The sequence below is a fragment of the Oryctolagus cuniculus genome, chromosome X (genome assembly GCF_964237555.1).
Source record: "Oryctolagus cuniculus chromosome X, mOryCun1.1, whole genome shotgun sequence".
Classification (NCBI taxonomy): Eukaryota; Metazoa; Chordata; class Mammalia; order Lagomorpha; family Leporidae; genus Oryctolagus; species Oryctolagus cuniculus.
This window is the reverse complement of record NC_091453.1, coordinates 51,240,327-51,264,285: the sequence shown is the minus strand read 5'-3', so window position 1 is coordinate 51,264,285 and position 23,959 is coordinate 51,240,327. Positions and strand designations below refer to the sequence as shown.

Sequence of the window (23,959 nt, the reverse complement as noted above, 5' to 3'; positions counted from 1 at the left end):
ATGCCAAACAAAGACAGCTACTCAGGAAGGTTTTTCGTATTAAGTTAGTACCCGCACTCCACAGGGTCTCCTGTCATTTTTGCTTTCACAGTATTTCTTACTCTTGTTCACTGTCTACCCCCTACACTAAATTCTAAGCTCTTTGAGGGCTATGTTTCATTCACTGCTGTATTCAGAGCATCTAGAATACCGGGCATCCAGCAGAGTCAACGACTATTTACTATTCCCCACATCTAATCAGTCACCAAGTCTTATATAACCTCCCTCCTAAAAATTGCATCAGATCTCTGCCCACTGTTGTCTTACAACTGACTCATGCCTTGCCTACAAGACTGCCACCACAATCTCCAGCCCTGTTCTACAATTGCTGGCTAAAGTGATCAAAGTCTTTCAATAGATCCTTACTGTCTCCAGGATCAAGTCCAAATTCTTTAGCAAAGCACACAGAGTTCTTCAGGTCTGGACCCCAGCTAATTCCAGTTTCAGTTCTTGCCAGCCCCTTCTGTGTGTACCATGCTCTCATTATCCCTGAGTATTCACAGTCACACACTCTTTCAATGCCTTCTTTGACTAACTCACACTAGTCATTCGTGGGAAGGTCTTAGCTCCAAAGTTGGGGTTACATCCTCCTCTGTACCTTCCAAGCACACTCTATGTATTTGATCATTTTATTTATCACACTCTTGCATGGACTTGCCCGACACTGGACCACAGCACCCAGCTCAGTGCTTGATATATAGTCAAGAAAAGGTTACTGAAATGCAATGAAATCCACCAATCTTATAATCAAATCTTCACCTCAGATGGCTTTACCTTTTCTGCTTCCATTCCCTGACAGCTGTGCTGCTCAAGTACCTTTGGAGAAAAACCACACAATAAATAGTACCATTAAAAAATAACGATCTTTGGCCTCACTTGTGCATGAAACACTCAGCAGGCCTTTTATGGATCTCTAGTCAGCTCCAGCTCCCACTTTGCTCTGTGACCATGAGAAAATAACAACAACAACAACAAAAAGCTCCAACTTAAACAGAAAAATTTAGAGTGAAAAGAATGAGCCTCCCCTGACATTCTACCTTACTGACAGTCTGAGCTATCTTGCCCAGTCTTCTTATAGACTCTGTATGAAAACATGGATTTATATACCAATTTGTTCCCCAAATGAAATCAAGCCCTTCCTACCATTCTAGGACTTATTTTTAAGCATATCTTTCAACACCAGCACATAGAGATTTTCCTCATTCTTTTAACAGCTGTGTGCTTTTCACTGAATAGACATACCATAATTTAACTCCCCTGCTGCAGATGGACATTGAGTTTGTTTCTAACTTTTCCTTATCCTCCTCTGTAGTTCAACACTTTCTTCAAACTTCACTTTGTCGTAAGAACGCTATCACCTGCTTCACAGAGAAAATTGAAGCTATGAACTCCTCTGACTTATCTCCCTTATCTACTACCAACTAACCTAACTGCATCCATTCTTTTCTCCATCTCAGAAAGAGATCTTTCCTCATAAGGCACATTTCCACACCTTTGTTAGCTAACATCCTCTCCTGTTTCCACAGGTCCTTCCAACAGTTATCCTTTCTTGCTTTTTCCAACCTCTCCTTCTCTATTTGCTTTCTCTCCCTGGGCTTACGTAAGCATACTTATCTCCCATCTTAAGACTCTCCTTTAATTCTTTACAGCTTGGCTTCTGGTATCTAGGATCTCTTATCATCACTTCCTTACCTCCCATCTGTTCCTCACCCTGCCACTGGCTGAATTCCAATCTCACAACCCTGCTAAAACTGCTTTGGCTAGCTCAGGTCACCAGGGACCTGCTCGTTGCCAAATCCAAAGATTCTCTCTCAGGCCTGAGTTTACTTCTCTGTGCTATATTCCCCTCCCCTTTCTAAAAATCTCCTCCTTGGTAGGAACTCACTCACTTCACGTTTTCTATTTCTGACTGCCCCTAAATACTGGTCTTTACCAAGATTTCATCCTCCATGCTCTTGTGACTCTACAGAATCACTATTTACATAGTCATCTACATAAGAAACCTATGTTCTACTCTCCTTGTATCATTTAGTCAGTCACCAAGATACTCTCAACCCATCCCTACTGTCAATATCTCATTGTTCAGGTCTCTACCATCTCTCATTTGGCATCACTTCTCTCCACTCTATCCACTGCCAAACTGCTGCCAGAGTGATGGCTCTAAAATGAGCATTTCATTCTGAGCTTATCATCACTATGCTCTGCATGTTCCCTCTATTACAGCCACTCAGAACTACTTGCAGTACCATGAACATGTTGTTTTATGCTCCTAATCACTCTGTTTCCTCTGTGTAGAATGCCTTCCCATCCCTCACCGTCTATGAGTGTCTGGTAAATTTCTCCTTCCTCTCCATGATCTTTTGTATCCTCTATGAAGCATTCCTGTCCTTACTCCATAAGCAGAGTGGAGCTCTTTTTTCTCACCATGGAACTTTGTAAATGACTATTTTGCAATTATCGTTTTTTATTAAGCTTATTTATTTACATATCTATCCCTTGTTCTAGATCTTAAGTTCCTTGTAACCAGAAATGGGATCTTACTTCTACATCAACATCTGGCAAACTGCGTGATAAAAATAGATAGTTTGATAATTGCTGAAATAAATGAAGGAATATCATGTGCTCATCCCATTTCGCAAACCAAAATTCTGAAAGCCACTTCCCATTCCTCCTTCTCCACCCCCAAACACCCACTGGTCATCAAGTCCAATTGATACTACCCCCTAAAGATCTCTCAAATTCATCCCTCTTCTCTCCAGCCCACTGCTACAAATCTAGTCTAAGCTCCATTCCCTCTTACTTGAACTAGATATGCTCTCCTCCAAACCATTCTCCACACTAGTGCTGGAATTTTTTTAAAAGTTTTATTATAAAAATACATACTTATAAAAAAATTCAAGTACAGAAATAAAAGCATAATAACCCACCTGGTATACAGACAAGCACATAAATCCCCTTCCCTCCAATCTCATTCCCCAGAGGTTATCACTGTGAACAAATTAATGTGTATCCTTTCAGACATTTTCCTTTGCATATACATGTATATATAAACACACATAAATATACACACATGATTTTTTCTTTTACAAAAATGAAATCACGTAAGTCTGTTACATATGATTCTTCAATTTTTTGTTCATTCATTCAATATACAGAAAATTCCTAAAACACAAATCTGATTATATCACTCCTCTTGAGTTCATTTTCCATAATATAAAATTCATATTAATTAGCATCAAATGCAAAGCTCTTGATTATATATGTCCTGCCCATCTCTTAGTCTCATCTTTAGCCATTCCAGTATAGAAATCACTGGAACATAAATCACCTTAAATGCTTCCTGAAACAAGGCAGGTACAAACAAACAAACAAACAAACTAGGAACACACTCTGCCATTTGTAGATTTTGGCCTTTTCATTTTGTGTTACATTCTGCCTGGACTTTTCCATCTGGCAAAACCCTGATTCTTCAACAATCAACTTGAAAATGCCCTCAATAAGACTTCCTAATTTTTTTCAAGACATAATCACTTCTCTATTTACCCCTGTACTTTTTAGCTAGCTTCTTAATTGCACTTATCTCACAGTACTGCAGTAATTCATTGACACATTTTGAGTTCCACTCCCTCTTCCCCCCACTTGCGGGTAAGCTCTTTGGGTCAAATAAATGTGTCTTATTTACCTTTGCATCCCAAGGATTTGATAGAGTGTTTACCATGGAGCACATGCTCAGTAATGTATCTGTTAAAGAACTGATACTTTAGGAACATTTGCTGAGTTTCTACTATGCACAAAACCATATCCTAAGCATGAAAAGAAACAGAAGACACAGTCTTTGCCCTAGGGAACTTACCATTTTCCTATTATTTCCCCTGGGGTGGGAGGAAGTGACAGAACACATTTACATGAAAATATATTGATTCTGACATATAGATTGTTTGAAAGATTTATAGTCATTCGCCTCAAATCCTTTTAGGAACAAGGCATTGCATAATCAAATAAATAATAAAATAACGGGTAGTTTGTCCAGCAGGTCTGTTATTAAGTGTGGCACAGAGTCTACCAGAATTCAATTCTCTGTCCCAGCAGGGGAGCTCTCACCTATTCAGCCTGCAAATTAGAAAACTGAGATGATATCATGCTTGGAAAATTCCTAATACATCAAGAGGACATAAAGTTATTAGTTCATTCGTAAGTTCTCCTTGTTCCTGGAGGAAAAATTAGACCAAGAGCAACACATGAAGTTAAAAGAGGACACTGGAGAAGAATGAGCTTACTCTCTCTCTCTCTCTCTCTCGTAGTGGCAGGGGGAAGGGAGTTCGCTTGTTTTAAAGCAGAGGGCAACATTGTCCCAGAAAGATCAGGAGAGGTGACTTATTCTCATTTACTTACTATTTTTTAAAGGCTAAGGTGTTAATCTGGTGATTGATTTCATGATCAGACAGCACACAAATAGAAACAAATTAGGGATTGGTGAACCATCTAGACTGGAGAACAAGGAAGGCTGACCAAGGAGGCCCAAAGGAAACCTCATTCATCAGAGTCCAAGTCACTGTCCCCAGCAATGGAGTGGAAATCCTCACTGTCCTCCTCGTCCTCTGACAGGTGGACCTGGCTTAGTACACTCGGCCCAGAGCGCTGCTCTTCCTCCTCCTCATCGTCTTCCTCCTCTGATACCTCATACCCACCGATGCTGCTGAAGCTTGTGTCTTGGGTGTTCGACTTGGGATCAGGCTCCTCATAGCTCCCATAACTGAGAAGAGAAACATGTCATCTCTCAAGCTCGGGCACCATCCTCTAGCTGACCATTCCCATTCTCAGTGTCATTGAGGGATCAGCCCATCTCACCTCCTCTGGACACTAAAGTGGCTGTTTCTGTTCTACATATCCTCAAGAGAAAAAATGATCCTGTTCTAAACATCAACTTGCCAACATCACATACACAAGAACTTGAATGGAAGAAACTTCCCTGCACCCGAACAACACACACTTCTAGCTAACGTTAACCACAAACACTCCAACAGTTTCACCTCCACTTAGTTTCACTCACCTACAGAATCAATTATTCACTAGTTCTGAAGATTCTTCCTCCAAATTTATCTCGTCTCTATTCCCTCCTCTCCACCCCTACTCAGTGCCTGTCATAGCTTAGTGCTTTATCTCTGGCCTGCACTGTTGAAAATAATTCTTCATGCCTCCAGTCTTGCTCTCCTCCAATTAATTCTTCACACTTGTGCCAGAGTGCTCTTTATTTTTTTGTTTGTTTGTTTATTCTTATTACTTTAAAAATCACAAGTAATGTATGTTCACTGGTTAAAAAAAATTAGTACACCAAAAACAAAACAAAAAACCAAAAAACAAAAAAGGAAAAAAAATCACCAATAACTCCACCATCCAGAGATAATTTTTTGGTATACGACTTTTCAAATTTTTATCTATGTACTTCAGTTGTTTAAGCATATTTTGTTTACCAAATTGGGATTCTCTATTATACTCTTCAGGAATCTGCTTTTCTCACTAATAATGAATATCTTTTCATGTCAATAAACATACATCTATAGCAATTTAATAGCTGCATGGTATTCTGCTATATGACTAATATGAGTTAACAGTTTTCCACTAGGACATTTAAGCTGCCTCCAGTTTTTCTACTCTTAGAAAATAATACTGTGATGAATATCCTTATACAAACATCTTAATGAAGGTGTTTTATTACACCCATAGATAATTTCCTAAATATAAAATTGTTGGTCTAAAGGGGATGAACATTTAAAAACTTTTTGATTTATAATAATAAATTGCTATACCTCTCTCCTACCCACTCCATCCTATCAATTTATATTACCATCAGAAGCTTCAGAATGTCTTTTTCTTCATACCCTAATCTTCACCAATCTGACAGATACTAAATTGTACTTGTTTTACTGTGTTTCTTTTATTAGTCAAGTTATATTTCATATTTTGATTGGCCATTTGCATTTTCTTGGTGAAATACTAGTTCAGGTCTTTTGCCCATTTGTGGGGGGGGGGGGGGTGACGGCAAAGAGCAATCTCATTCAATGCCTGCCCAGAACTCTGGGACTCTTCATGATTTGTTTGATTTTTACCTACCTCTTTAAACTCTTTAAACCATTTCTATGGCACAGATCATGGATCTTACAGGAAAGAGCTCCAGCAGGCTCAGCGAAGACTTGAGTTCTCTCAAAGTGTTCCACGCCTGTGGGTCTTCACACATGTTGGTCTCTGGAATGCCCTTTGCTTCCTTCTTCATCTAGCTAACTAGTATTCCTATTTTGCTGAGTTTTCTTCTCTGATCAGCTCCCGTCCTCCACCCCTATATAAATACCAGAAATCTTATGGCTGCCTGTCACAGCCCTTTTCATGTTCTACTATGATTGCCTGTTCCCATTTTAGATTTTATACTAGTCTTAACTACTTGAAGGAAGGGACCATGTCTTAGTTGCTTTTGTACTTATGACAAATATGTGCTGAATCAGTATTAAATAAATAAATAAATAAATAGAAATAAATAAAACACTGCTCTCTGGCTAGATGTTTTATACATACATTAAGTCCAACATGTCCCAAAGTAAATTAAGCTTTTCTTCCTTTCTTATCACGTCTAATACCTGTTCTTCTTCTTTTCTATTTCAGTGACATTCCTATTCATTATTTATCTGAAATCCTTACCTCCTAAATTCAATTCATCTACCTTTTAAACAGCCCTTGGATAAATATGTCCCTTTATTCCCCCTTCATGACAGATTCCTGTTGATATTCTCATCATGTATCCCATATTGCCTTAAGGGTTATTCAACAGGCAAATTTGATGTTACTTCCTTTTCCTTAAAGTGATGATTCCTACTACTTACAGAAAAGATCCAAATGTCACAGCATGCCATTTAAGGTCCTCTACCATGTAATTCTTTGCTACTTCTGGCACCTCAACCCCACCCCCACCTCCAATCTCCCTTTCCTTTAGAATATACTTTATATTTGTCTGCCTTTGAACTTATTATTGTATCCCAAAAAATCTCCCCACCCATTGCCACAGTATCTATCTGATGGACTCCTATTCATCTTCCAAGCCCAGTTCAAATGTTCCCTTTATTTGCGAACCTTTCCCTGTTTATTCCAAGCAGAGTGAGACACTCCTTCCTCAGAGGTAGCTTGGCACTCTGTACTTACTTATGCTATAACATTTATCACATTGTATTTGTTATCATTTGTTTGTGTTAGTCTCTTCCACTAGACTGTGAACTCCACAAGGGCACTATATGTCTTGCTCCTCTGTGTATCCCCAAGGCCTAGCACCGTGCCTGGCCCTAGTAGGTGCTCAGGAAATGTTTGATGGATGAAAGTAATCTGAGGCTGGGCCCTCTGACATCACAGCTGGGCACTGATGCCACAGCTCTGTAGTATGTTGCTGCCGATTACCTGATGTTGCTATCCTCCAAACCATGGGAAGCCTCCCCACCGTCTCCCTCATAGGACATCATGCTTTCTTCATTTTCCATGCCCATCCTTGTGTTTTCCTGAAGCACACGGGGCTGTTTGGGTCTTACACCACCAGATCCCACATCAGAGTCACTTCCACTCTCACTCAGCTGGATAGCTGTAAAAAGACACAGATTTTGGTTCATCAAGAGATAAGCTTAACAGAATGAACATCTTTGATCTTCCAAAACAAGTCACACCCATCTACACAGGTATCTCATTTCAAAGACCTGTTCTGGAAATGCCTAGAGTCAACAGTGGCAAGGTCTTTAGTTTAGAAACTGAATCTAAAGAACAACTTCCTTCCTTCATCTCAATCTAATCTATCTGCCTTTTTCCCCCTCTAGCATCTCCTCATATAAGTTTCCCTACCATTGCATTAACTCACAAAGCATTCCCAAACAGGATCCTTTTCCTTAATTTTCCTTCTCTGTTGCTACACCTAATATTTGTTCTCATCTCTGGCAAGTACCCAGATCAAAGCTGCTACTTGAGCATGGCCTTTTCCACTGTGTCTTCTGTATCTCCTATGTTGTATTTCTTCACTTTCTCTTAGGCTGATGGATAAGATCATCCTCTGACTGGGTGTTCAGTACTCAGGTCTATTAATAGGACTTCAATATAAGAAATAGCTTCTGCTAACAGCATATATGGCCAAGAGCTTCCTCTGCAGGTCTGAGAGTGCTACTGTGAGCTATACAGGAACAGAAGCAAAGAACCAAGAATTACCAGAGAAAGGATTATCTCCTTCTTCATCACTCCCAGCATCTTCCTCATCATCTTCTCCTTCAGACATAAGCAAATCCTCATATAGGACACTGGCTTGAGAATGTTGCACAGTTCTTTCCTCTTCATCTGCAAGGTCACCATCTCTGTCTTCACCTTCCTGAATGAGATCAGGGAGCGAAAGTCCCATCAAATGACCAAGTGAATGACCAGAAGCCACCACCAGCACCCTCTCCCCCTTTGCTGCCTCACAAGAAGTTAAGTCATTTTGGTGGAAAGACTCATTTAGCTGGTTCTAAGGATTAAAGTCAGATTGGAGTTCAGCACGGAGACCCTCTATTATCACCCTGGGATTTGGCCTGCCCTGTACTGTTGGGGCTCCTACCATATAAGGGTAAAATGTAACCATAAACCTTCTGTAAGAATACTCACTGGCACTGGAGCCTTAGGTTTCCTATCCTCCTCCTCCTCATACCCTTCAATATCTACATCAGAGTCTTCCTTGCCCAGCCTACCTCGGCCCTGGCGCATCTGAGTAAGGAACACAAACAGCACATCATTGAGGGATGTGCCTGTAGGAAGAGTTAACCAAGGACTCTCACCCAGGACAGATGCTCCTCCCTGATATCCCAGCCAACTCCACTGTTAGTGGGGGCTGTTCACACAGCTCAAGGCATGTGCATTTTCCTCATTCTTTGGAAATCACTGCCAGAGTGAAAACACCAAAGGTCCCTTGGTCTGCTCATAATGTTATCATCATAAGGATGAGTATTCCTTTCTTTAACAACAAAAAAAGTTTATTTATTTGAAAGGCAGAGTTAGAGAAAGAGGGAAAGACACATGGAGAGAAAGAGAGAGCTGCCATCTGCTGGTTCACTCGCCAAAAGGTTACAATAGCCAGGGCTGGACCAGGTCAAAGCCAGGAGCCTAGAGCTCCATCTGGGTCTCCCATGTGGGTGGCAGGGACCCAAGTACCTGGGCCATCTTCCTCTGCTTTTCCAGGCACATTAGCTGGGAGCTGCACTGTAAGTACAGCAGCCAGGACTCAACTGGTACCCATATGGAATGCCAGAATTTGCAGGAGGTGGTTTAACCTGCTGTACTATAATGCCAGCCTCATTTTTAAAAACTAAATAATTTTTAAAATATTTATTTTATTTAAAAGGCAGATTTAGGCTGGCACCGTGGCTCAATAGGCTAATCCTCCGCCTTGCGGCGCCGGCACACCGGGTTCTAGTCCCGGTTGCCCCTCTTCCAGGCCAGCTCTCTGCTGTGGCCAGGGAGCGCAGTGGAGGATGGCCCAAGTGCTTGGGCCCTGCACCCCATGGGAGACCAGGAGAAGCACCTGGCTCCTGGCTTCAGATCAGCGCGGTGCACCGGACGCAGCGCGTCGGCTGCGGCGGCCACTGGAGGGTGACTCAACGGCAAAAGGAAGACCTTTCTCTCTCTCTCTCTCTCTCACTGTCCACTCTGCCTGTCAAAAAAAAAAAAAAAAAAAAGGCAGACTTACAGAGAAAGAGAGACATCTTCCATCTGCTGGTTCACTCCCTAAATGGATGCAAAGGCCAGGGCTGGGCCAGGCTGAAGCTAGTAGCCAGGAAAGTGACATCTTTTGCTGCATTTCCAGGCACATTAGCAGATAGACTGTTCCTTTCTAACCCAAGCTTTCCTTATGGCTTGCGTTAGACTTTGCTTTCTAACCCAAGCTTATGGCTTGTGTTAGACTTTGGGATAGAAAATTCCTCCTGGGTTTTGTATTCGCCAGTGGAACCCTGACTGAGAATAGCTATAGGATTTCTGGCTTCAGACTGAGATAATTTTCTGATACTTCTAGAAGAGGCCGATTTTTAAATTTTAATTTTATAAATAATTTTACTTCACATTATACCATACACAAAGTAGCAGGCCAATTACTTTGAATCTGTCTTGAACGTAGTTGGTCTTTCTAGTCACCTGTCACGTCGCTCTGATGCTTCATAGTCTTTTTCACACTTGCACCTTTCCCTGAAGTTCTATTATATATGACTCTGTCCATGTGGACTGAAAGAAGACAATGTCAGTCATGCAACCCGTTCACCATCGCACCTTGAAATCACCTCTTTAGGTGGTCCAATCATCCTTAATGTATGTCACATATGACCGCCACCACTCCTGCACCTCCATTTTCCAGGCATACTGCCAATCTCATAAAAGGAAACAGAACATCCTACCTGTGTTACTGCTTTCTCTGTAGTGGCAGTGGGAATATCCAGGACTGACATATTGCTCTCGTCTTGAAATACAGAGGCATCTCGAGACATACTGAGGGATGTGTTGGTATCATACAAATCAGGAGGCTGTGGCATAAAACATATAATTTAGCTTCTATTTAGAGGAGGAAAAGAAACACAGAACTCCCTTTCATAGTATTTGTTCAAGAAAAAGGTCATGCAGAGCAATCCAGTTGAGACAAAACAGAGTTTGGTGGAGCTTCATGGACAGGTACTGGGTAACCTTATAAATGTCGACTATTATACTAGACAGGCATCTATTCCATGTGATCAGAAGCCTGAAGCAGAAAAGCATCAATATTAAGGGACAATTTTATGTCCTAACAGCCTCCCCAGTCATCAATCTCATTTCTTCTAAGTCTTGCCATATTGTTTTTAGGTCCAGGGCTTCATACACGTGCAATTTTGATTGCCTGACTTAGAGAAATCAAAGAGGAAATGGGATAAAGGGATTTCATTAAGAGCATGGAATGGTTTTGACAGTTTATGAGCTTATCAGAAGATGCTACAAAGCAAAACAGCCTGGTTTTAAAAAAAATGAGCTCTGGAAAAATTGTCCTGGGTTTGAGTCCTGGCTCCACTCTTTGCTAGCTGATAACTTCAACAAATTATTTTATCTCTCTAACCCTTGATTTCCTCAGCTATAAGACATAGATGATAATGTCTACTGCACACAGTTGTTAGAATTAGGAGATAGGTACACCCAAAGCCTAGTACTTGATAAATTATAGACCCTTTCCTTCTGTCCCCTGAAAAGAATATTTAGTAAATGAATTATCTGTGAAAAGAGGGACTGAATAAAATGCTTACAATGTAATATAAACATAAAAGAGCAAGATACAAAAGCATATTGGTCCATTTCATTTTAAAAGTGTGTCTATAAGCATAAACACACATATCACAGGTATGAAAAGAAAACACTCCAAAATATTCACAGGGGTTGGTGTTCTTTCTGATGGTGGGACTAATTTCAAGTAATTTATTTCCTGTTTATATTTTCCAATTTTCCCATAAACATGTTACTTTTATATAGAGAAAATCCACATACTTGTTACATCGTGGGGATTTTTTTTAAAAAGGAAACAAACAAGGCTGGTTAAGAGGGCTTTGGAGAAAGAGACAAAACAGATTTGAAAGCATTACAGAGCCAGTGTGAAACAGAAGAAGGGAAAATGAGGGAATGACATTTCTGTAAAATATTAAAACATGGTATGGCAAGTGTAAAGGACTGTGTGGGAAACTGCAAGTGAACAACTTCAGATACAGTGTTAAGCAGAACATGTGATGCAACACAAGCTAGACGGAAACAGTCTAATGAAAATGTAGCATTGCCTCCCACTATGCAGAAGCTGAAGCTAATGGATTACTGTCATGCTACTACATAAACAGAATTATAAACTAATAACATTTGGGGTTGGCAAGTCTGAGTAAGGACAGTCACTCATGTACACCTTCCTCAGATTAAGAGGGAATGATGAGCGGGGCTTCCTAGTATCTTAAATTGTATGTAAATGAAGAGAATGAGAGGGCAGACAGGGAAAATGAAGCAGTACTAACTCTTCATAGTGAAGTTCTCTAACTGTAACAAAAAACAGCTACTGCTGAAAACGGAGACTGGTTGACATCTTTTCCTCAGCCATTTGAAGCAGCATGGGAGAGGCAGGGAAGAAACAAAGATGAATTTTGGGTCCACAGCTTCAATTCACCATAAGACTAGGCTTCAGGCGATCCTAGACCCTGAGCAAACCACATGGCACTTAGTGGTGAGACTCTTCTGGGAAATGATGGCTGACACCCAGGCTTTAACTTACCAGAAAGTGCCTTGCTGAAGCTGTGGGCCTATTAGGAAATAGGGCCTTCCAGGGCAACATCACTCACCCAAGCCCCCTTGACCCAATCTGCCCACAAACTCCAAAAGCCTTTCCTTGTGCTGGGCCTTGAAAAAGTACCTGAGGGTTCTTTATACCTGGCCCCTCAGTAACCTAGGTTTGGGCATGAAAGAGAACATAAAAGATAGATAGGAAGAGTACATGAATGAGACATAGAGACAGCAATATTCCAACAGAGATCACATAAGTTGTATTTGTAGTTCAGAGTGAAATCTAAGTAGAATAAAAAAAAATAATTTCGTGGGGCCGGCACTGTGGTGCAGTGGGTTAACACCCTGGGCTGAAGTGCTGGCATCCCATATGGGCACTGGTTCGAGAGCTGATCCAGCTCTCTGCTATGGCCTGGGAAAACAGTGGATGATGGCCCAAATCCTTGGGCCCCTGCACATACATGGGAGACCTGGAAGAAGCTCCTGGCTCCTGGCTTCGGATTGGCACAGCTCCGGCCGTTGCGGCCAACTGAGGAGTGAACCATCGGATAGAAGACCTCTCTCTCTCTCCACCTCTCCTCTCTCTGTGTAACTTTGACTTTCAAATAAAATAAATAAATCTTTAAAAAAAATAATTTCATGTAGGAGCTGGGAATTCTCTGCCTTAAAATACTTGATTAAACTTTAAAGGGCCTCTGGGAACTTGACGGACAACTTTCATACAGAGAAGAACAAAACTGTTTACTGACTGTCTACTATGGGCCAAGTAAATGAACTCAAGTTGTATTTACAATGCTCCTGAAAAGAAGATTTTTTAAAAAAAGGAAATTCAGTTAGAAAGCTTACATTAACTATCTAAGATTACAAAACTAAACAGTAGTAGAGCTAAGATTCAAACCCAGGTATGTTTTATGTGAAACTTCATGTACTTTCCACTCTACCATACTGCCTCCAACACAAACACCACACCAGTTATATTCTGTTAAGTCCTATTCTTCAAGTATGCCAACTGTTTAAGAATTTAGTATAAAAGAAATAAACTCTCAGTGTATTCAAGGGTACAATCACACCAGAAAAACTAAAAATTTTTACTCATGTTGCTCTTTAGTCTTTTGACATGTAAATTTAAGAGCATTGTATGCATTATCTGTCTTCATTTACTAGGAGAGAATCAATCTAAGAAAATGAGTAACATCTTGAACTACACTGATAGACCTCTGGGAAAATGGATAATCAGATGTCTATAAGGAACAGGAACAATGTCTCCAATTGAGAAGCTTACACTTTGGGGATGTCCTAGAGCCCCAAAATTCAAGAACAAGACAACTCCAGAGACTTAGGATGCCTCTGGGTATAACAGCTGGGAATCTGGTATTCCCAAATATAGCCTAAACACTAAGGCCCCACCCCACTCATTCATCCAACAGCTACTTCTTCTGGATTTGATAAGGCCAAGACCCATGGTCCTCACTCACCTTAGCCTTTGAGAAGACAAGAAAGCACACGAAAGGCATATGAAGAAGGACAGAGAAGAACGGTATCTCAGTAAATAGATCTGTTAACACATTCCCAATTTCCCAATTAATAAAAAATTGTTAAGAGAAGGTTCCAAGTCCTCAGACTCACCTGAGGTGTGTAGGGCCCTGGAGTCATCGGGTCCAGGCTTTCTAATTCTGCTTCCTCCAAAGCTGCTTCTTTAGCTGTACAAATATCCTTCTCAAGTTGAGTCAAATGCTCATCATACTGAGAAATAAAATCATTGAATCCATTCAACATGGATTTTAGGCACAAGGCATATAGAGGCAAACAAAACAGACCAAAAATAACCTAGTTTTCATGGAACCTATATTCTAGTGGCAAGACACAGGTGATAATCAGAATAAATAAAACAGAGATGGAAAAAGGGGACGTTGAGTGGGGTTGGGTAGGGGAGCAGGTATAATACATCAGAACACAGGATAGTCAGGGAAGGCAACTCACTGGAGGGATTTCAGAGAGCAAGATCAAAAGGGAGCTTCCTCTTTCCCACTTACCTCAGTCAATGTCTGGTAACAGACGTTCACAATCTCCTGAGCAGTCTTGGTATACTGACTCTCAGGCCCTACAAATGAAATAAGAAAATGCCATTGACTCTGCAGACTTCAGTTCCAAAATTTTATAGTCTGTCACCAGCACTGGGTCTCAATATCAAAGACACAAGAGAATCACACTTCAGCTTTCACTTGGAATCTTGCTCTTCTTTTAGAAGTATAAAATTTCAAACATAAATAAAAAGACTAATACAATGAACTTCCATGTAATCATCAGCCAGTTTCAAGAATTATCAATACATATCCAATCTTGTTTCATTTATATTTCAACTTTTCAGACTCTTCTCAAAATATTTTGAGGCAAATTCCAGTATCACATCATTTCATCCGTAAGTTGTTCAGTATGTGTCCCTAAGGATGGTTTTAAAAAAATAATCATGTATAGTATTATAATGGTGGATACATGTCATTATACAGTTGTCAAAAACCATAAACATACAATACCGAAAATGAACTCTTATATACAAACTACACACTTTGGATGATAATGATGTGTCAATATAGGTTCATCGATTGATACAATTAATGTAGCAGTCTAGTGCAGGATATTGACAGTGGAAGAGGCTGTGTGTATACATGGACACTCTAACTTCTCAAGTTTGCTATGAATCTTAAACTTCTCTAAAAATAGTCTATTTGAGTAACAATAAAATGTTTAAAAAATAACTAATCACATCTAAATGATTAATAATCATTAAAAAATTTATTTGAAAGGCAGATTCAGAGAAAAAGAGAAGGAGAAAGATTTTCTATCCACTGGTTCTCTCTCCAAGTGGCTGCAACTGCCAGGGCTGGGCCAGGATGATGCCAGGATCCTGGAACTTCATCTGGTCTTCCACATGGATGCAGAGGCTCAAGCACTTGGGCTATCTTCTGCTGTTTCTCAGATACATTAGCAGGGAGCTATACTGTAAGTGGAGCAGCTGGGACTTGAACTGGCACTCATGTGGGAGGCTGGCATTGTAGGCAGTGGCTAAATCTGTTATGCCACAATGCCAACCCCAACAATTCTTTAAATATTATCAAATAGCTAGTCAAGATTCAGATTTCTGAGGGGTGGGCATTGTGGCCACTTGGGAAGTAAAACAACAGATGGAAGCTCACACTTGCTGCCTCTCAGGTTGTGCATTAGCAGGAAGCTGAACTGGAAGCAAAGCAGCCAGGACTTGAATCAGGCACTCTGATATGGGATACAGATGTCCCAATTGCCACACCAAACACTGATCCCAGCATCTGACTTTTCAATCCCTGCCTTAAATGCTTTATTACGTTCGTAAGTATGTTGTTCATTCACCAGACATTTTCTGAGTGCCTTCTAGGAGCCAGACATTCATTCAAATGTACAGAAACAATAAGATATAGGTCATATCCTCAGGAAGCTTATAGTCTAGTTAACAAAATGGGCAGTACAAAGAGAGTGAAAAAAGAGGCACAAAGGAGGGAGTGGTCAATTCTGGGAGGTAAGAGGGGAAGAATTGGGAAAGGTTTCACAGAGGTGGTGATCCCTGAATTAAACCTACTGTTTTCAGATATAAATGATAAAAATTTTTTTTATTATTTTTATTTTTCAATTTTTTTACAGGCAGAGTGGACAGTGAGTGAGAGAGAGAGAGAGAGAGAAAGGTCTTCCTTTTGCCGTTGGTTCACCCTCCAATGGCCACCGCAGCTGGCGCACTGCGGCCCGCGCACCGCGCTGATCTGATGGCAAGAGTCAGGTACTTATCCTGGTCTCCCATGGGATGCAGGGCCCAAGCACTTGGGCCATCCCCCACTGCGTTCCCTGGCCACAGCAGAGAGCTGGCCTGGAAGAGGGGCAGCCGGGACAGAATCCAGCGCCCCAACCGGGACTAGAACCCGGTGTGCCGGCGCCCCAAGGCGGAGGATTAGCCTAGTGAGCCATGGCGCCGGCCCAATGATAAAAATTATATCTATCAGTACATGTGAGGCTTTTAGGCCATACCTACTATGATTATTATAAGCTATTATATAAAAAAATAAATTTCTTTCAGGTAAAATCTCACACAAGTATAGCTAACTTATTTTTTAAAAAGATTTATTTATTAGAAAGTCAGAGTTAAAGGGAGGGAGAGCGAGATAGAGTTAGCGCAAGAGCGAGCGATCGAGCGAGGTCTTCCATCCATTGGTTTACTTCCCAAGTGGCCGCAATGACCAGGGTTAGGCCAGGCTGAAGCCAGGAGCTTCTTTTGGATCTCCCATGTGGATGCAGGGGCCCAACTACCTGGGCCATCTTCCATTGCTTCCCCAGGTACATAAGCAGGGAGCTGGATTGGAAGTGGAACAGCCAGAACTTGAACCGGCACCTGGTATGCCAGTAATCAAACACAAATAACCTATCCAGAAAGAAACTAATAAGGCAGTAATCTAGATATTTAGGACACATATAAAGACAGCCAAAGATTCTTACAATAAAGAACAGTTAGAGTGCTAAGGAGGCTGCCTCTCATGTTTCTACAATTCAGATTTCCTGAGGCCAACAGCAGTATGGTCCTCAAAATTTCAATGGAGATAGACTGCAAAAGTCAACAGATAAGCTTTCATGTTGATGGTAACACATGACGCTAGGAAAAACCACAAGGCTGCGCAACAGGTTACAAACTCCCCCAAACAAGCTATACTTAACAAAAAAGAAATGTTTTTTTTAGTATTATTTTATCATTTCTCTATTATTAAATCAGGGCTGGCGCTGGTGCTATGGCACAGAAGGTTAAGCCTCCACCTGCAGCGCTGCTAATCCCATATGGGAACCAGTTTGAGTCCAGCCCACTCCACCTCCCATACAGCTCCCAGCTAATGTGCGTGGAAATGTAGCAGCAGAAGGCCCAAGTCCTTGAGCTACTGCACCAACATGGGAGACATGGAAGAAACTCCTAGCTCCTGGCTTCAGCCTGGCCCAACCCCGGCCATTGCAGCCATTTAGGGAGTGAACCAGCAGATGAAAGACCTTTCTGTCTCTCCCTCTCTCTCTCTGTAACTGCCTCTCAAATAAATAAATCTTAAAAAAAAAAAAAAAATCATGCCCAAAGCAACTACAAATGTCTACCTGAAAAAATGTATTTATTTATGCTTTGTCCTACACCAAATAAAGATTGGCAAAGCCGGCCAGCGCCACAGCTCAATAGGCTAATCCTCCACCTGCGGCGCCGGCACACCGGGTTCTAGTCCCGGTCGGGGCGCCGGATTCTGTCCCGGTTGCCCCTCTTCCAGGCCAGCTCTCTGCTGTGGCCCGGGAAGGCAGTGGAGGATGGCCCAGGTCCTTGGGCCCTGCACTCCATGGGAGACCAGGAGAAGCACCTGGCTCCTGGCTTTGGATCAGCGCGATGCGCTGGCCGCAGCGCACTGGCCGCGACGGCCATTGGTGGGTAAACCAACGGCAAAAGGAAGACCTTTCTCTCTGTCTCCCACTGTCCACTCTGCCTGTCAAAAAAAAAAAAAAAAAAAAGGGATTGGCAAAGCCTAGGAATCACATTTGAGTCAAATCCAAATGTCCTGAAATAGTGGTAATTCTAGTAACAGCTTTGGAAGGAAGATATACTACTAATTTAAAAAAAAAAAATCCTCTTTGTCAGGGCTGGCGCTGTGGGTTAACACCCTGGCCAGAAGCGCCGGCATCCCATATGGGCGCCGGCTTGAAACCTGGCTGCTCCACATCTGATCCAGCTCTCTGCTATGGCCTGGGAAAGCAGTAGAAGATGGCCCAAGTCCTTGGGCCCCTGCATCTGCGTAGGAGACCTGGAAGAAGCTTTTGACTCCTGGCTTCGGATTGGCGCAGCTCTGGCCAATTGGGGAGTGAATCAACGGATGGAAGACCTCTCTCTCTCTCTTCTCTCTGTGTAATTCTGACTTTCAAATAAATAAATACATCTTTTTAAAAAATCCTCTTTGTCCTTTTTAAAAAGACATCCTTCTTTACAAGTGATGTAAGCTTCACAGTTCCAGTTAGTGGGGAAGCAAGCACTACTGCTATTAGCTATCTGAAAGGTTTCACAGCAAAATACCAGTCATGTTGGTAAGCACTCCTAGACAAACAGAGTTTTGAGATCACCCCTCAGCTCACATTTCCCTTAAGAACTCTTCTATAAATACTAACAATAACTCCCTCCTAAGAAAATGAGTACTCTGCAAAAACAAGCATAAATTATCACCTTGAGAGTGAATGGAGCAGAGGATATGCACTTGTTCCAATGTGAATTTAAAATTAATAAAATAAAACCTTAGTAGCAGTAGGAAGCTTAAAAAAAATCAGTGCAAGGTTTTTTTAAAAAAGGGGAAAAAACCCTGCACAATTAACTTCCAATGAAATTAGAATGACTAAATTCAACTGTGCACAGTCCACAGATCCCAAAGAGATGAGCTCTGGCATCACAATTCTTAAGTATTTATCTCAAATTAGATCCAGAAGGTGAAAAATAAAGAGAAATGAATCCAATCACAATTCTTAAGTATTTATCTCAAATTAGATCCAGAAGGTGAAAAATAAAGAGAAATGAATCCAATCTTTCATATTGTAGCTAGGCTTCTGATATTATACAGGCTGAGGATCAGATGCAAATTGATATTTAATTTTCAAAATAAGAGATTTAGTCTCTTAAGCCAAAATAATAGAAACCATTCAGAACCTGGAATAGAGATTCAAGAACTATCCAGAAGGATCTGGAGTAATAAATTTCACTGAACAAAGGTGGGATTTACTTACTTATCAAGTGAAAAGCCCCAAAGAACCTGAAAATGTTTCTTTCTCCTCAAAAGAACCATCATTCTATCTAGCGCGCGTGCACACACACACACACAGTTTTGACTAAATGCTAATTTCATAATTCTACCATTACAAAGATAGTACAGATACCTTAAATATCTTTTCCTATGGAATAAAATTTATAATAGGGCTTGAAGTGTCATTTTTTTTTTTGACAGGCAGAGTGGACAGTGAGAGAGAGAGACAGAGAGAAAGGTCTTCCTTTGCCATTGGTTTACCCTCCAATGGCCGCCGCGGCCGGCGTGCTGTGGCCGGCGCACCGCGCTGATCCGAAGCCAGGAGCCAGGTACTTATCCTGGTCTCCTATGGGGTGCAGGGCCCAAGCACTTGGGCCACAGCAGAGAGCTGGCCTGGAAGAGGGGCAACCGGGAAAGAATCTGGCGCCCCAACCGGGACTAGAACCTGGTGTGCCAGCGCCGCAAGGCAGAGGATTAGCCTAGAGAGCCACGGCGCTGGCCGAAGTGTCATTTTTTAAGTGCTTCATTATAACACACACACACACATAGAGTACTAGAGTCTGGTGATACAAAATAAAAACAAAAATGAGACAGGTCTTTGTCCCTGATGCTCTTTAAGACCTCATGGAAGATATTTACCTGCAAACTCCTGATTTCAATAAAGTACAAAATACTAAGGAATTGCACAAAAAGGAACTAATGGTCACAACATATGGCAGTCTTAAAAACATTTCATTGAAATTGTTTTTTTTTTTTTTATTTTTTGACAGGCAGAGTGGACAGTGAGAGAGAGAGAGACAGAGAGAAAGGTCTTCCTTTGCCGTTGGTTCACCCTCCAATGGCCACCGCGGCCGGCGCACCGCGCTGATCCGATGGCAGGAGCCAGGAGCCAGGTGCTTTTCCTGGTCTCCCATGGGGTGCAGGGCCCAAGCACCTGGGCCATCCTCCACTGCACTCCCTGGCCACAGCAGAGGGCTGGCCTGGAAGAGGGGCAACCGGGACAGAATCCGGCGCCCCGACTGGGACTAGAACCCGGTGTGCCGGCGCCGCTAGGCGGAGGATTAGCCTAGTGAGCCGCGGCGCCGGCCCTCATTGAAATTGTTTTGATTCAGCCAGCAATGGTACACTAACTGCCAAATTCAGTAAACATCTTCCAGACTTTACCTTAGTAGCCATGTTACATCTGAAACTGATACTCATTTTTTTTCTTCCTTCCAACTCTATAATCATGTGCCTTCTACAGAACTGCTCTTCACTCTTTCCTGGTGCTGCACTTCTATCCTGGGTCATTCACTAACTGAACAGATATTTAAGGACAGTCTACTATGTGTCACACATTGCCAAGTAACAGCGGTGTAATGCTGACACTGTACTGTCTTCATGGAGCTTATAGCAATCAAGCTTTTACTAGTCTTTTTTTTTTTATAAAAAAATCACTTTATTTTTATTTATTTAAAAGGTAGACAGATGGAGATCATCTATGCACTGATTCTCCAAATGCCTCCAACAGCCAGAGCTGGGTGAGACCAAAGTCAGGAACCTGGAACTCAATTTGGGTCTCCCATATGAGTGACAGGGACACAAGAATGCTTAAGCCATCATTTTCTGCCTCCCACAATGTGTATGAGCAGGAAGCAGGAATGGAGAGCAGAGTTGTGACTCGAACCCAGGTATTCTGAAATGAGATGTGGGTATCCCAAGTTGGGGACTAACTGCTGTGCCAAATGCCCAACCTGAGCTCTTATCAGATTTAAGCCACTAAACTGATCTTTCTACATACTTTGCCCAACTCTAATACCAACTATAAGAACTTATAAAGAATAAACGTGGGAAGTCAACACTTCTATCTCACATGGTAATGTTCCGCCTTAAAAACAACAAAACCTACAGAAACTTCAGTCCTTCTACAGTTTATTTTTCCTCGTGTATCTTTTCTTAAAAAAGATACTCTTTATTTTCTCAAATGATATTTTTAAAAAGGTAGCCTTAGCCGGCGCCGCAGCTCAAAAGGCTAATCCTCCACCTAGCGGCGCCGGCACACCGGGTTCTAGTCCCGGTCGGGGCGCCGGATTCTTTCCCGGTTGCCCCTCTTCCAGGCCAGCTCTCTGCTGTGGCCCAGGAAGGCAGTGGAGGATGGCCCAAGTGCTTGGGCCCTGCACCCCATGGGAGACCAGGAGAAGCACCTGGCTCCTGGCTTCGGATCAGCGCGGTGTGCCGGCCGCAGTGCGCCAGCTGTGGTGGCCATTGGAGGGTGAACCACGGCAAAAGGAAGACCTTTCTCTCTGTCTCTTTCTCTCACTGTCCACTCTGCCTGTCCAAAAAAAAAAAAAAAAGGTAGCCTTTGTTATAGTTGTAATATTTTCTGGTGTATATTTGTTTACTAGCATATTATACTATCTATATAAGTATAGGACTTCAGTGAGATGCTCTTATATCAGATTGCTGTATCACTACCTATTAGCTCAAGACAAAGCACAAAAAAAGAAGGCTAGCAAGTCAGGGACATCATATTTCTACTATTCCCTAACAAACTGAAGCAGAAACTGGGTTGTTGAATAAAGAAGTACTGTCATAGAAATGAAATGTCAAATGACAGTTAACAGTGAGAAATTTCCCTCTATGTTAGCCATAGTATTTCTAAAAACAAAGTGGAAATGTAATTTAATTATTTTTTTTAAAAAAAGAGAGATGCATTTATTTATTTAAAAGGAAGAGCAACAGAAAGAGAGACAAAGAGAAAAAGAGATCTTCCATCTACTGGTTTACTTCCCAAATGACCTTCAGCCAAGGTTGAGCCAGGCTGAGGGTAGGAGCCTGGAACGTCATCCCTCCCGGTCTCCCATATGGGTGGCAGGGGCCCAAGCACTCAAGTCCTCTTCCTCTGCATTCCCAGATGCATTAGTGGAGAGCTGCATTGGAAGCAGAGCAGCCAGGACTTGAATGTGTACTCAGATGAGATGTCAGCAAGTGTCTCAGGCAGCAGTTTAACCTGCTGCACTACAATGCAAGCTCCTAGATTACATCTATCGAAATCATTCACAATGACATATTTTGCCTTTCTGAGTTCTAGATAATAAGTGTCAAGAATAAAAGCATGTACTATTTGTGTAACTCAGATTTTACTTATACAAGAACATATACATACATGAGTACAAAATTATCCATAGCGTATTGTCAAGTGAAAAAAGCCAACTGCAGATTAGAATGAGAAAATATATGGGGGCTGGCATTGAGGCATAGAGGGTTAATAAGCTGCTGTGTGCAGTGCCAGAATCCACATATTGGCACCAGCTCAAGTCTCAACTGCTCTACTTCTTACCTAGTGCCCTGCTCCTGCATCTGGGAAAGCAGCAAAAGATGGCTCAAGTCCTTGGGCCCCTGCACCTACATGGGAGACCCAGAAGGAGTTCTAGGCTCCTGCTTCTGCCCGGCCCAGCCCTGGCTGTTGCAGTCATTTGGGGCATAAACTATTGGATGGAAGATCTTTCTCTGTCTTTCCTTCTCTCAGTAACCTTGCTTTTACAATAAATGCGTAAAATCTTTTTAAAAATGCAAATTTGATCTCATTTGCAAAAATTAAAAAGTATACATGGAAAAAGGTTCAGAATACTTCGCACCAAATCCCACACTGGCTATTTGTGAATGGGATGGGAAGGCAGACAGGGAGATTTTTTCCTTTCATTTCATAAAATTCTACAGTATTTCATTTTTTTTCAATGAGTATGTAATTTTTGCTATGAAAAAATGTGGCAAGGATTTTAAGGCAATGGTAATTCCCAGTGTTGGAGAGGTTTTAGGCAAACAGGTACCTTCCTAGTTATTTTGACACTGTCTTTTTGGAACACAATTTCAAACATTCAATCTAGAAATTTCTTGTAAGCACATAAAGATATCAATTAATATAAAAATAGTGCAAAACTGCAAATTAGCATTATAGAAATACTTTAGGTACCTATTACATCAGGGGAATGGTTAAATACATGATACATATATCCATGCTATGGAATATGTTAAAAAGAACAAATACTTATAAATAAACAATGAAAAGAGGATGAGCAAATATGCCAATTCTCCTTCAAACTGACCTACAGGGTTAATTCAATTCCTAACAAAATTCCAGTAAAATTTTTTTTTTTTGCAGGGAGAAGAACCACTCTATCTGATGATAAGACTTTCTATATATATATATATATATAGCTACAGTAATCAAAACAGTGTGCAGATGGATACACACATCAATGGACTAGCACACTCAACTGCTTTTTCATAGAAGCATCCAAAGCAATCAATAAAGGAAGGATAGTTCTTTCAACAAATGATGCTGGAACAATTGAACATCGGTAGGCAAAAAGAAAAGTGTACTTCAAACTAAACCTCATACCACACACACAAATTAATTCAAAATGGATCACAGATTTACATGTAAAACACTATAACTATAATCTTTTAGAATATAACATAAGCGAAAATCTTTGTGACACCAGGTTAGACAAAGACTTAAGAGATACAATACCAAGAACACAACTCATTGAAAATTTGATAAATTAGACTTCAATAAAATTAAACATTTCTACTCTTCAAAAGACACTGTTAGGAGGCTGAAAGGCCAAGACACAGACTGGGAGAAAATCTTTGCCAAATTGTATATCTACTAAAGTTCTCGTGCCCAGTATAAAGAATTCTCAAAAATTCATTCACAAGAAGAAAACAACACAATTAAAATACAAAGAGCAGGGCAATAGAACAATTTTAAATTTGTGGCAATAGAACAATTTTTAAATTCTGAT

General features: G+C 41.3%; 1 protein-coding gene across 14 annotated transcripts in view; it reads right to left on the bottom strand.

The window, feature by feature from the left end:
- Window positions 1-23,959, bottom strand: part of TAF1 (TATA-box binding protein associated factor 1) — a 115,246-nt gene that overhangs the window by 24,858 nt on the left and 66,429 nt on the right. For 8 of the 14 annotated variants that reach the window (XM_051827188.2, XM_070067117.1, XM_051827190.2 and 5 more), the window contains 5 exons: window positions 14,385-14,452; window positions 13,978-14,094; window positions 10,473-10,598; window positions 8,266-8,422; window positions 7,477-7,654 (listed from right to left, as the gene is read on the bottom strand). In XM_051827188.2, coding sequence (XP_051683148.1) covers window positions 7,477-7,654; window positions 8,266-8,422; window positions 10,473-10,598; window positions 13,978-14,094; window positions 14,385-14,452 — 646 coding nt within the window. Of the gene's footprint in view, window positions 1-3,066; window positions 4,793-7,476; window positions 7,655-8,265; window positions 8,423-10,176; window positions 10,303-10,472; window positions 10,599-13,977; window positions 14,095-14,384; window positions 14,453-14,635; window positions 14,793-23,959 lie in introns of those variants that run through there. The other 6 variants (XM_070067113.1, XM_070067115.1, XM_008272775.4 and 3 more) reach the window with 3 other exon arrangements.